Source organism: Prosopis cineraria, unplaced genomic scaffold, assembly GCF_029017545.1.
Source record: "Prosopis cineraria cultivar Desert tree isolate PC_DT_omini unplaced genomic scaffold, ASM2901754v1 PC12, whole genome shotgun sequence".
Lineage (NCBI taxonomy): Eukaryota > Viridiplantae > Streptophyta > Magnoliopsida > Fabales > Fabaceae > Prosopis > Prosopis cineraria.
The window spans coordinates 43,359,587-43,374,876 of record NW_026555343.1 but is presented as its reverse complement, the minus strand read 5'-3'; the positions used below and the strand labels follow the sequence as shown (position 1 = coordinate 43,374,876).

The following is a 15,290-nucleotide window of genomic DNA, read 5'->3' as shown; positions in this document are numbered from 1 at the left end:
TTGACCTAACCCAACTCTTGTTAGTTGGATGGTTAAATAAGATAACTTATCAACCCATTTATTTATTCACTTTCATGAATTTGTTTTAAAAAATTTCACTAAATGAAAAGTTTTCATATGAGATTTCATGCAATTTAAAAAAATTACATCGTAAACATATGAGATTAATAAATTTCATTATAATTCATTTCACAATCTACTTGTCTTGGGACTTGTGAGATTTTGGTGCTAAAACTCCCTTCATTTGTTTTATTTTTTAAAAAATAATATAGATTAAATAAGTCAATCTTAACTCATTAAGGTCAATTCATTTGATTTACATCATAGATTATCTAATTCGAACCAAAAAAAGACCCATTTTCATATGGGTTAATGTTTTTCCAACTCAATACAACCCTTATAAATAAGTTATTCAGGCCAACTCATATAATCCAACCCATATTTCAAACTCTAGAAGCTCATTTTCTCAATTTTAAAATTAGAAACAAATTGTATTATATAAAAATACTAGTCAAGAATCTAAAAGACTTACTTTATGTTTTAAAATTTGTTGAGACTTTACTTGAATAAAATGATTCATTTAGGATTTACGTGTCATTGTCCCTATCTTTATTTTTACTTACATTACAAGAAAATTATTTTTAACAGTGACAAAAAAAGTTGCCATTAAATATTTACTTTTAGTGGCAACAATTAAAAGTCATTAATTGGCTTATGTACTTGTAAAAAAAATTAACTTGTAATTTCAAAACCCTATCTCACTATTTTCACATGTGAACCATGACGGATCACTTGTCAATCATTTTGAAGTGGACTCGTAAAATTGTTTAAACTCATAAGTTAGGATTTGGTAGAGGAGAATTTTCAGTATTCCTTAGATTGATTAAAGGGTGAAAGAGAAAATTAACTATTAAACTATAGATTTCAAGAGTGTTAGAGGCTTTAAATTTATTTTTTTATGTAATGTTCTCTTTAATTTTTAAAAACGGTACAATCTGATCACTACTGTTAACAAAAGTTAATTTTTATTGCTCATTGATCAAAAAAATAAGAGAAAAAGACCTCAAAAACTATATAAAATGGCTAAAAATTATAGAAAAAGACCAAAAAAAATTATTTGTCCTTTTTTGTCATTTTATAATTAAATAACGGTCAAAATTAACTTTTGTTAATAATAAAAGCTTAACTCCACCATTTTCAAAAGTTAAAGAGAAATGTTACATAAAAAATAAGTTTAGAATCTCTGATGTTCCAAACTTATAATTTAGAGATCAATTTACTCTTTTATCCTTGATTTAACCCAAGAAAAGTGAGAAAAAAAGAATTTTTTTTTTAGTGAGAGAGAATAAGAATTTTAATGTTTTCTTATTCACATATAAAGAATAAAAAGAAAAAAACATAACGGGAAGCTGAGTTGAAGGGAGAGACTTACTACTCGCTTGACATGGAAATAACAAGCATCGTGAAAACAAGTTAACAATCAAAAGAATGATTTTTAGACATTAATAGTAATCTTAAAGTTAACAATGGTTATGCATTTACCCTACTCTAAGAATAAAAGCTAACTCATCAAGGTATGTTAACTTTTTCATAAAATTAATGAATACTCATACATTATTGTAGGATTAAGATGCATTTGTAACTTTAAACTTTTTCTTAAAGAGCAATTTTATCCATATACTAATGAGTGAGGTAATTTTTTTTATAAATTATTTTTTTGAGGAGTGATAGACAACCTATAAAAAAGGTTTTTTGTTTCTTGAAAAAATAATTCAGGAATAAAATTGCCCTACTAATCAGTACATAAATAAAATTATTTATCAAGAAAAAATTTAAGGATAAAATTGCCACTAAACCCTATTATTGTGTTGTTAGCTTAAAGACACCAAACACTCCAAAAGAAAAATTTCTGAATATTTTTGCATTTTAACGTTTATATCTTTTTTGTCACTTACTATTTTGCCTCCAGGTCATCTGAAGTAGAATCAGAGTTTTAATTTAGATTTATCACTTTATCTATGTAAACATAAAATATCTAATACTAGGGATGAGAAACAGCATCATGAAAAATTTCTTCCAACTTCTAATTAAAATGTGATCTAGCTTAAATATTCATTAGTCAATAATACCAATATTAAATGATTCTTTGCTAGAAATGAGAAAATGTAAAAAAATATTTTCTTTTAAATCTATATATACAAACTTGTCACAAAATCTCGAAGAATTTGAACTTCCAACAAGTTTGTGGTTTATTCCTATAATATTCTCCGAGAAATCAAATCAAATTGCTATAAAAAAAAAAGCTATTATTTCTTCTATTTCCAACCAATTTAATGTAATAAGTCAGCAACCAGCCAGCTATATATTTGACTTCACTGTCTCATATTTGAATGTTACCTACACACGAGCTCACCATACCACATGATTAAAACCCTGCAAAATCCCAACCCTATCTATTTACACTCAGATCTTGCATAGAAATTCTCCTAAACACCCCTTGGAAAGGAATCCATGCGAGTCAGCGCATAGCTTCCACCCGAAGGCGGATGCTGGTTCTCATCACTATCAACAATATTTGCTTTTGAACAAAGGAAGAAGAAGGAAGAAGTATATATTGCAATATGCCACCAGCTGTGAAAACAGTTCGTAAGAGCAAGCATGAGATAGAGAGAGAAAGGAGACAAGTGGATGAAAAGAATGGTGGTACAGTATTACCTGTGCCAAAACCAGTAGGTTTCACTGGTTTCAAGTTTCCAGCTTGTTGATGCCATGCCCAATGCTGCAAAACCCGCGAGCACAAAAATCCATCGGAACCGTCTCAGAAGTGTCTTGACAAGATTATAGAGCCATTGCTTTACAGCTTCCAAGCTGCAGAATGCAGAAAAATTTCAGCACAATGAAGCACAGTTTGAGGTAAACAGCACAAAATTGTGATCAGGCCATATCCTAGCATGGTTTTTAGCCTAGATGAAATGTGAGAGAGTCATTGAGGAACCTATTGAATAAATTCATCTTCAATTCCCATACCTACCTTCGTTCCCCAGGTAATTTAATGGTATCATCATCACCTCTTCAACTTTCAGTACTAAAATGGCTATGAGATTAGCTCCTGAACAGAATTGAGCAACATGTTCCAATACAACAGCCAAAACTTACAAAAGGCCGGAAAACATCGGGAGAATGATAAATAGAGACTAATTAACGTCAAAGTAGGTCATCTAGTTTAAATTTTAGAATGTATAACCTCAATCCGTCGTCTGTTTGGTCCTATAGTATAAAAGAAGTTGGCATCTCGGTTGTCAATGATAATTCTCTGGCATAATTATGGCTAACTTCAAACGAGCAATCTATCCAAGCACAATACGAGTTGTTGAAAAATAATGAAATTGCTTATAGGCTACCACATGAATTTCGTACTTTCCATACAATGATGTGTCTATTATTCAACATAATGTCCTTACACAATCTATTATCCAAGTAGAGAGAACTCACCAGCAACGGAAGTCTGGTGGGACTCCAAATGAGAAGGAAAGAGACCTATACTTTGCTGAGAGCTCTATCAACCATCCAATAAGTAGGCCAAGAGTCCCAATTACTATCACAAGAATAATATTGGAAGATCTGCATCTCAGCGCAAATAAATAGCAATTACTACTCTGGCCAAAAAAACTGGCAATCAATACTTCAACACTTCTCTCTTTCTTTCTATCCCTACATACACACACACGTGTATATATGTATGTATGTGTACACGTTATCTACTAGTTCAATGTACCTGGTTGCCTTGGTAACAGCCATGAGAGCTGTAAGGATAGCCACAGCAGTATGGATAGCCCTCTTAAATCCCTCACTAATGGTAGCAAGGTACACAAATGTGCTAACCACAGCCATAAAAGAGAGCCAGAAGTCCATGAACTGAAACATTGTCATGTAAATTGTAAGGACCTTGTAATATCTTGAGGTACACATCAGCAAAGAGAACCATTCTAGAAACATGAGTGAATTGGGTGTATGTGCATGTGCGTGTGGTAGATTCTATCTCATTATCTATAGTCTTCAGTTCTTGGCTTCTCTTCTGAGGATGTCTTCATGCTATGATTTGACACCGTATAAGGTGCAACTTATCCATCTCAGTTAACTGGGGTTCATTAGAGCTTCTATAATAGCTAGACCAGTGACATGCATCTTCTCATTCCTTTCATGGTTAAATAATTTCAAGACAGTTACAGATTTTTCTATTTTTCAAAGAAGAGAAAGAGGTAATAGTGGAAGCACATATTTAACCTGTAAGGCATTATAGTTCAATGCACACCAGGTGCCAACATCACAAGCATGATACAATCCACTTGAAATTCCACTGGCTGTATATATAATCCACTCTGCCCATGCCTGCATAGATGAACTTATGAGTTATATATTTCAATTCACAATATAAAAAAGTAAATTGTAATTTTCTAGGAAGTTTAGCTGCAATGCTCATATAATTTATATAATTTTTATAGTGACTATTAGACAATTAATTCCCACAAGCAGGTGCATAGTAGAAGAGAATAGTGCTAATGTATTTCTTGATTTTATCAAACGTAGTCTTCATCATTTAAACGACATTCCAAACTGCTCGCCAAACCAATCTAAAAGTAAAAGCCAGAAACTGAAGTTAAGGGAAAGAACCACCTTCTGCCGAAGGGCCCAAAACGCAGGAAGTATGGCTGCGGCATTTGATACAATGAGAAAAATTGATTGCCTTATATGTCCTGCAAAATTTGTCAGTGAGTGGATAATAGGAGAAAAGATTCAAAATTTTCTTATTCAAAGAAAAGCTGTGTTTGACAAATTGAAGAGCAGAACAAGGGTAAGGCATATTTGGCCTCCATCATTATATATCACAATTAAAACAAGATGATGATGAGGCTTCATGCAAATATAGAAAGCCGCACTGTTAAAGATTTGTGAACAGTGCTACTTCCGATAAAATTATTAAATATATAGATATAGATGATGTGTGTTAGAAATTTTATATTTGGATTGACATTCAACAATAATATAAAACAAAGGAATATGACAATTTTAATACGTAATTTGAATTTTTAAAACTTATTAATACTTAATGATTATTAAAATTGTAATTTAAATTATTTATTAGATTATTACTAATAATAAAATTTAGTACACGAGTCACTTCCTTTTGGCATAAATATAACATACAAGTTATTCATTATAAGTGACAAACCTCAATTACTTTTATTAACTTTTATGTTTAGATGTTAAACAACCTGGGGCATAAAACAACTCAAATTATAATATGGCTATAATTAAAATAAGTACGCTGCTATTGGGCATAAAATTTTTTAATCATAGCTTTTTAGCATTTGTGTAGTAAACTAAACAAACATATGTCACTTAGGTACAAACAAAACAACCAACGAGAACTAGATATATTACATGATGAACTTTAATGGAATTGTAATTGATAAGATTCCAGATAATATTCTCATGAAGACTTATCCAAGAAGAAAGCGTCAAAAGATAAATTCAGATTGATTTCATTGTTTATTTTGCTCAGTATTTGATATTTCTTTAGATTTAGTATTTTATTTAGTCAGATTTTATTCTTTAGATTTTATTTAGATCTAGTAGTTTATCTATTTAGATTTTATTCAGTATTTTAGATTATAGGAGATATTATTTAGTTATTTAGTTATTTTAGATTATAGGAGATATTATTTAGTTATCTAGTTATCTAGATTTTATCCATTATTTTAGATTGTATTTAGCATTATAAATATGACTAGCAACTTAGAAGCTATCATATCAGTTTATCAATAAAATAGTCTTTTAAACCCTTTGGAGATTCTTCTGAGCGTGGCTATTAAGAGAAATATAGAACGAGATTCTTGTTTTATATCATCCTAATAGAGTTATTCTTATTTTAGTTATTCTGAGCGCCTATCAGTAATCATAAGCAACAACCAACAAGGCCACATTTATCATAAACTCAATACTATGTGCGTGCAAATTGCTGTTAACCTGAAGCTTACAAGTAATGACAAATTAAAGAAGGAGAAGGAGAAGAAACTTATAAGTATTTGTAAGATATACAATTTGGCCTTTCAGCTTGATGCTTCATCATTAAAAACTCATATTCTGAGTTGAATATCAAACCAGGAAATCAGATAAAAATAATATAGCATGATAGAGAAAAGGAGGGGGTAAGCAGATAAGAAAAAGGGTTGAACCAAGATAGTTGAAAGAAAAGCACAATCTTTATCTATGTCCAAAATGAACAATCACCTTTATGCGATACTAGTTCAATGCCACAGTCAAAGCCTCCATGGTCTCGGTCACAGGAGCAAAAGCTGGAGTTAAAAGAAACAAACATCTTAATTATGAAAATTTCTTGAGATACGTGCTAAAAAAAGACAAGAAATCTGTTCCAAAAGTTAACATCTAATTTTATTAAAAAATAACTTCTCATTCACAGCCAAGAAATTTGTCATGTCTTGCAGGTAAAAGAAAGAACTAAAATTTCAAACTGATTAGAAAAGAAGAAACAGTAATAAGGATGAGCAAAGCCATCATTTAAACCTGTATGATGTCAATCCACTAGCATCAAATGAAAATTTACAGCTTCCATGAGAGGAGCATTGATTTGGGCATCGTTCAAGTGAAAGGGACATGAAGGTCTGTCCCTTTGAAGAATCACTGTTGATATTGAGATGTCGTAGACCAAATCCCCAAGTCCCTTCTCTAGCATAAATAATATAAAAATCAACTTTGTCTTCTCTTGAATCATATAGCATGAAAAACATAGACGGGTCACTCCTCCTTGACTTGTTTGCATAATAATAGTCCCAGCTATCAATAGATGGTAATCCACCAAATCTAGCATATACTTCATAACTGATCTTCACATTTGAGGTTAGGTGTACATGGATATTCCCTCCAGCTGCGCCATGAGGAATTTCCATAGTAAAGTAAGTCCATATGCTGTCAGGTTCTCCACCATTGGATGAGCTGCTTAAAAGTGGTTCAAGAGGAAACTTGGCTGAATCAGAGGAGACTTCACCAATTGGTAAATAATATGATTCAAAGGGGCTTATACCTCTGCTTAGAACTGTCTGCAAACAACCATTTTTATCTTGTGAATAATTTCTGCGGGTAAAATTCTTAAAGCATCAAGACAAAGAATTTGTTGTTGACAAGGTCTCCTTAAACCTAAATCCATGACAATAAACTAGGCAAAAATTGCTTTAAAATTATTCTTCTTTTTGCATATTAATTTCTCTTCCTAATTGAAAATTTTCATTCCAATAGCTTGATTTCTATAGGCATGATATGAACGTGTTAATAAAAAACATTGGCTTTGTCCTGTGTAGTAGTCTTGGGCATGTTGTAAACCTCCACTCTGCTATGTACCAAAAGAAAATGTTATATTTTAACAAAGGGCATGAAAAGATCAAAATGCCAAAGATCTCAAAAGGGCTATGTTTATTCAAGGAAAGGAGTTGAGAGGAGGACGTAAAGGAGATAGGCGCATGCCAACTGCCACACCTGCTCTGAGATATGGCGGGTTTTTTCCCCTTTATCCTACATCCAATTGAACACATTTCCAGAGATGTCAAGTTAATTGTATAATATATATTTCCTTAAGTTTATTATATTATAATCATCATGGTAAGAGTGCAAGAAATCACATCTTCATTTAACCTTGTCAGTTTTAACGGTCAAAATCCATAATCCACCAAATATCACAGACACACACTGGATTGTATTATCATACTCTTAAAATTGAAGGGGAGATAAGTACATAAGATAACAGCACAAAAGGAGGAGGCAGATGAATGTTTAGCAAACAATCGCACCTGAAGTTTGTAGCTTGCCATTGTGCAATTTGCTCCAGCTCTTCCAAACGGGCATTCAGACAATCGTGATTCCATTGAATAGCAGATTCTTACATCACTATCTGCAGCGTCTCCAATTTTTCTTGTAAGATTAAGTGGTAATATAATAATGTACCAACGACCAATCAGTGGTGATTGTATGGTCAGGGGAGCTTTATATATATTACTGGAATAATCATGCAAAGTTGCTGAAGGCATTGCTCCATGGCGAACAAAACACATCACATTAATGTCATTTGCACCATTAGTTGATGCAGTGGAATTGAAACTGACATTTATGGCCATAATGCTTAACTCTTCTACCATATTCATTATATCCAAGAAGTATACTTTTGCTCCACCTTCCTGAACACATAAAGTTTCAAAATTATTTCTGCAGGTCATTACATTTTTTACCATTGGCTTGACAACCGCACTGTTAGAAGCAGAAAAGACATCAGGCCCTGTGCATGAGAGAGGATAGACTGTACTGTTGCAGAACTCCCCCATCATCATTGTATTAGTACATGCTTTGACACTCATATTGGCACTAAAGGAGTAAGTTGGACCTCGGATAATCTGCAAGGACAAGCAAGTACCTGCCATTCATCAGCATGTTGTAGGAGCCTTTGGTAAGAGCAATAGCATGAGGAAGATGGCTTGAAAATTATAGAGGAGGGGCAGGGGAAATGAAGACAGGGAAGTAGTAATGAAGGTTGTATTCAATCTAGCAGCATAAATGAGACTGTCATGTTTAATCTTATCCACGAAATGAAACAATTAGGCTGCTGTCTCAGTATAATATGGAAAGAATTAAAAACCAGTTCTCTTATGGCACTAGCTAGGAGAGAATTGCAGCTATGAGCATGTAATCACTGCACTGACTTTTTTTTTTAAAAAAAAAAATCAGTAATTTTAAATGTTAAATTATATTTAATGATTTTAATGTGAATATCATTAATTTGCTAAACATCGAATGAATTATGTATCTAGGAGACCCTAATTACCTTCTTCAGGGCACTAATCAGCAAGACCTATAGATATTATTGTAGGGGAAGCCGGGAAGGCCATAATAAATTACATCACAAGTTATAAATTGAAATTTAAGGATAATGGTACATACCATCTTTGACTGTGTCCTAGCAGGTCCAATGCCATTGAAAAGACCAATGTACCAAACACCTGGAGATATCTGAACAATAATCTTTTAATGTTTTCTATCTATAATATTGTTAAAAAAATTTATAACTTATGCATTAGTGCTTCCCACTGATAATATGGACATTTTATTCTCATGGCAGATACTATCAGGTCAATACAACCATGTTAAGAAAAGAGAAACTAAGCTACAAGATACTAGATAAACTTGCGCAAATAAAATTCTTGCAGCAAAAGGGAAAGAACTATTAAGGACCTCAAAGAATACCTGCTCGTTTGTCAATGTCAAAGTAATATGTTTCTGCATTAGAAAACACTGCCCCCCATAAAGATTATTCATTCCTAAAGAAAAAAGAGAACAGAAAGGGCATATCAGCCAAAGATTTTTCTGGAAAACTAGACATGTTTCTTCATGAGTTGCACAGAATTTGAGGAATGAGTCATACTGTTCCATAGTTTGTGAATACTGCAACTTGTTATAATTATAATTTGTTATATAAATTGATATATTCATTTGCTTTTCCTTTCAAAAACAAGCAGATAGAAAAATAAACAGAGAACTAGTGAACAAGTGCCAACAAAGTGATTATGATAGGCAAAAGAAACCATCATAGTAAAGCAAGTAAAACAGTAAAGTAATGGAGAGGATTAAACTAAATGCTAACTAATAAATAATAGCTAAGCAAACTAGAATAATCCAAAAGTCTTGATCCTAAATTCTAATTTAATGAGTGATAAGAACTTATTGGGGTTCCAATGGTTCTAGCATATTGAAAGATATAGGGTATCCTAAAGACAACTTCTAAAAGAAACAACAAAGCTAAACTTATAATTATCTCCCAACAGGGAACTTTAGGGTATAATATCCATGCTCAGACTTCGAACAGTTTAGTTATACTGAGTTGAACCAGCTAAAAGTCTACCTGAGATGGCTGACTCTTTCAGGGAAATATTTGAGGTGTCTGGCAGTGGAGGACTGCCATCTCTAAAGCATACTACTGGCAGCATGCTTTGTGGAACCTTTTCAACTTTTTTGACATCCTGAAAACAAAGCACAGAACAAATGTGTCGAGAAGAAATTGGGTTCTCACTTCTCAAGGCATATTTTCTGTAACACAGGAAAATAAAATTTAACACACACATACAAGTTTAATAGATAAAAGAAAATTTAAATGAAATTCGTTTAGGATATTTATTCTTCTCTCAGACAACTATATGATTTACATTTTCACCACATGCAATACCAAGCAATATAAACAAACAAACAAACAAAACTGAAGAAACAGAATTTCATTAAAAGAATTATCAGAAGGAGCATAGTTGCTCCCAGGTGATGCCAGTATTCCTAGGTAATCCTATCTATTAAGAATAATAAATATACTTACAAGGTCTACATCTGAGTTCAATGCTATAGACACTGCAGAAAACCATGTCGGCAAATCAACTGGAATGAGAGAGAAAAAAAACCACAATAGACATGTAAGATTATGTGTAAGTCCAATACAGCAGTTAACCTCTTTTTCTTTCTTTCATTTCCCCAATATAACAGATCTAATAACCAGCAAATTAAATTTCCTAAAGCAGAGAAAAAAGTTATGCCTCCTGAGCAAATATTTCCCATCTCTCCAATTGAAAAATTAGCAAAAGCATACAAAGTATAACCAAATATCATGCAATTCTTGCTGATTTGGGTTTTGATAGATATCAGCTGCATATAAATCTTAAATTCCACGACATCCAATAGTTAAATTCTCACTACACAGAGAAACCCAAAAAAAAAAAAAGGCACACTTAAATTTTCTGAAATTTGTAGAGCAACGAATGACAATCTACACATGCAAACCATCGTGTGAATTGAAAGTAAATCGAGCTAGAATATCCTGTTCCATAGAAGACAGAAGACTGAGATAATCAATACCACTAACTAGATTGTTGGCACTTATAATTCTGATACAAGCCATATCACGGAGAAACACAGAAACATTGCATAATACAAGAGGGGAATATTAAATAATACTGAAAGAAAAAGAAAACTTGAAGGGGAAGAGCTTAAAAGAACCCAGAAATGCCAACCGTCATCACATAAAATCACCAATTTTCTCTAGAACTTGACGACAACGCATTAGACTTTACACCTGGCAGCGGGCCGTGAACAATAAGAACGGAGAAATTAAGCATATGAACAGAAGAGTCACCACCAACGGGCCCACTCACCTCTGATATATCGCAAATCAGAGGGCCTGAGCGTAGTCTCTGGGTAACTGAAGCTGGAAACAGTGAAGCTGTCGTCAGTTACCAGCTGATCAGTCGCACGGCAGACACCAAATGAAAAAGAAAATAGCGCCAAAATACTGAGAATCAGATCGCGGTTAGAGCACAAATTCGAATTCGAAGGCATCCTTTTCTATCAAAGTGGGCGATTCTCAAGAAAACATGGGGATGTAAATAATGGAATGACAGGAATGAATATTGGTTGAATTGAGAGTAATCCAAAAAATAAAGTCTTCTAAAGGAAAATGCATTATAAAGGAAAGATTTTTAAGCATTAGCTAAAGGCTAAAACACAAAACAGTGAAAAAAATGTGAAGATTTTTCTTCTTTATTTTCTAAATATATGGCCATGCGAAAGTTCTGGGTTGACCTTTCCGCCAAGGTGGCGAAACTGAACACTGAATCGATGGCGGAGACCTTACTGGTTACGTCTCACGCGATGACAGGCGAGTGACAGGCATTCGCATTGTTGACCTCAATTAATATGCAATTGACGAAAATAGACTTGAATGGCAAGTCAATCAGTCGGTACTCGATAGAGAGGTGGCACGAAATTTCAGAATTTGCATGATAAGATTTAGAGAGAATTACAGTTAGCACTCAAAACATTTCATTAATGATAGTTAATTTTTCAATAAATTTTTTAAAAAAATAAGTTATAAATTTTAATTCAAATAATTACAAATAATAATTCATATTACAATTTAAGAATTATATTTAATATTTAAATACTTATTTGTAGTTAAAATTTTTAAATTTTACATTTATTTGTATTGATATTTTTAATTTATTTTTTCAATAATTTTGCTGGGAACTTAACTATCATTAAGTACAAGTTTTGGACTTATTTTTTATTTAAAAATATAAAATATTTTAACAAAATTTCACATTTCAATAAAATAATTACCTACTTTTAAATTAACCCTATTTTTCTGTATTTGCCCTTATTAAACATCTTATAATAAATATAAAGTTATTTTTAATAGGGATACTTTTAAAATAAAGACAATGATTACACCTTAAAAAATTAAAAATATCTTATATTTTTAAACATTCAACTCCTCAAAAAATATTTTATATTTTTAAATGAAAGGAGTAACTTTCATTCTTCCTAAAATTTATCTCGCATTCTCATTTTATTTCTAGCTCCATCTCACATTCTCATTTTATTTCTAGTTCCATTCTAAAATATAAAAAAAAAAATTAAGCTAGATTTTTAAGAATATACAATAATTTTCACTTTTTCAATGTCTAATTAATAAAAATTTTTAGATATATTCTTAAAATAAATTATCTAACCATTCATCTTCAAGTGAAGCAATCTTATTAAATAAAAATAAATATAAAAAGATAATATTAATTTAAAAATAATTTACTAATTTATTAAAAGCCGTAAACCAGTAAAAATATTTTATTTTTTTTAAACTGAATGAGGTATGTTTTTTGTAGAAATAAAAATATGTGCCTTCTCTCACGTCGTCGTGGTCGTGTCGTCGGGTAAAGCCCTCTCGCATTATTTTATCCACATAAACATTGCGGTGTCGTTTTAATCAGGTTGCGGTTGCCTCTGCGTCCACGGTGAGCAAGGTATTATGAGGTTACACAAAGTACAAAGGTTTCGTCTCTTAAATTAATAAGGATATAATGAAAATATTGAAATTTTTTTATCACGACAGTAAAGCAATCTAAAAACATTTTTTAAAATTTACAAGAAAAATGTTAGAAATACCTTATACAAGGCACGAGGGACCAGAGGAGCAAGTAGTATAAATTAGTTATCAAGATTCCATTTAAACATAATATCTACATATGAAGCGTGATTTTATTTCTTATTAAGGCATATTAAGTGACTTCTGCACATTGAAAAAAATGATCGCATCTAGTAACCCGCTTTGAAAAAATAATAATAATAATTTGTTTGTAAAAAATGAAAAAAAAATTAGCTGTAGACCCCATATTTTAGGTGATTTTCAATTTTGGCCCCTCATGTATGTATTCCTGGATTTGTTACTGTCTACACATTATTGAACATACAAAATATTTTATTTGCATATTCATTAGTCTGATGATGATGGCTTCAAATATTTTATGGCATTAGAGAGTTTTGGATTATATTCAACTTGAAGTCTTTTAAGTAATTTTGAAAAAAAAAATGAGACTAACATTTGAGAAAAAAGATAGGAAAAATAGTTTTGAAAATAAGAAAAGGGGAATTGATAACATCTCACTAAAATGAATTGATCACTTAAGTTAAAATTGCATTAATGAAGTTATTTTGTGTATAAGGTGGTTCAAATCAAGTGTCAAAATGTTGTATGTAAGTCAAGATTGAAAAGAAAACAAAGTTGAAATTTATGCCACAACGTCCTTGCAACATGCTAGAGTGAAATAGCTAGCGACAATAACATAATTGTCATTCTTTAATTTGTGATTCTTCCACTCCAGTAGCTCAAGAACATTCAGGGGAGAAGGAAGAAGTTATGGATGAGATGGAAAAGCTTAAGTTTCACAAAAGCTTAGTCAATTTCATCCAAAGCACTCCGATTAAGCTTTTTCTTTTTTTTTCCATTTTCTTCTTCATTTTGATATATTGTTTGTTAATTTTTGCCATTTACAAAGTTATGTGTGACTGATTCTCTTTAAACCTAAAGGAGTTATGAACTTATTAATTAAATTTTTTTTTACCTATTAGTTAAATTTAATGTTAATTTTAGTCGTTCAATCTTATACTTGAATGTCTGTTTGATGAATGAGCACTATTAAATGTGATTTTGAGTGTGTAATTTTTCTTTAATAAAAGAAAATCTCATTTGAACTATTGAATTGAATAACATGAAATTATATTTTTATCTAATGTGTAATTAGAATAAACATACATATAAGTGCCCCATATAATCATTATACATTATTATTGATTTAAATTGTCTCTTAGATAATTGTGTTAGACATAATATAATTAATTCTATTGTAAATATTATATGATTATATAAGTGGATGTCCATAACTCCTGATATTGAGGATTCTTTATCTCCTATAACCTCTCAATGAATGATTTGGAAAGAGTTTCTCAAGATTACATACTATGCTATTGTGTCTTTCTTTATTCATTTGTAACATTAAAGTTAAACATTAATAGGTAAAGGCCTATAAATAGAGATTATATATAAAGCATTGAGTAGTTGGGTAAATAAAATATACTCCTTTGTTTTCTCTCTCAATTCTTCTTGCCTTGCTATTCTCTTTTTTTTCTTTCTTTTTCCCTCTATATTTTCATAATAGAGAAAGGGTTATTAGTGGATCGAAAAACATTTGTAACTACTAAAAGTTTTGATTAACAAAATTACTATTGAAATTAATAATTGGTTAAAATGGAATCTATGAAGTTAGTAGGAGATTAATGACTCTAAATTACTTTTTACTTAAGTGATTATTGGATTAAGAATTTCAATGTATTTTACTAAATGTAAATTTAATTTTTGTTAATCAATAAATTCCTATTAGTTTTGATTAACATAAAAAAAATACAAACTTTACTATCTAATTATTATTTTATTTGATTCTTTATAAGATCAACCTTTACACACTAACACATTGCATATTGCCACACTTGTGTGTAACAATTTGCGTTCATCATCTGACTTGAACATGAAATATCAATTTGAATATGAATGGACATGAGTATCAATGAACGTGAATGTCATTTATGAAAAATCATCATGACAAATACTGCTTGAATTTGGGAAAACAGATTATGACAAATACATGAATATGAAGATGAATATCAACGAATGTGAAAATCAATTATGAAAATGATAATTACTGGTACTGATGGAAAAAAAAATTATGACAAATACATCTGATTTATTCTGAATCTGAAAAAACATTTATTTATTTTCTTGACGTGGATTAGCATTTCCCCATTAGTTACATTTAATTAGTCAAACGGCCTTGCCATTTTTCAATGTTTCACTTCGAATACAG

The 15,290-nt window shown here is 31.2% G+C and overlaps 1 protein-coding gene across 1 annotated transcript; it reads right to left on the bottom strand.

Moving 5' to 3' along the window:
* Positions 1–2,289: 2,289 nt before the first annotated feature.
* Positions 2,290–11,654, bottom strand: LOC129288393 (uncharacterized). The gene is made up of 14 exons (XM_054924930.1): positions 11,253–11,654; positions 10,424–10,482; positions 9,962–10,079; positions 9,307–9,380; positions 9,004–9,072; positions 7,863–8,459; positions 6,586–7,118; positions 6,292–6,356; positions 4,675–4,754; positions 4,285–4,389; positions 3,776–3,915; positions 3,493–3,621; positions 2,716–2,868; positions 2,290–2,631 (listed from the first exon to the last, which is right to left on the bottom strand). The coding sequence occupies exons 1-14, from the start codon at positions 11,434–11,436 to the stop codon at positions 2,487–2,489; spliced, it is 2,451 nt and encodes an 816-aa protein (XP_054780905.1). The 5' UTR covers positions 11,437–11,654; the 3' UTR covers positions 2,290–2,486.
* Between the last annotated feature and the right edge of the window lie 3,636 nt (positions 11,655–15,290).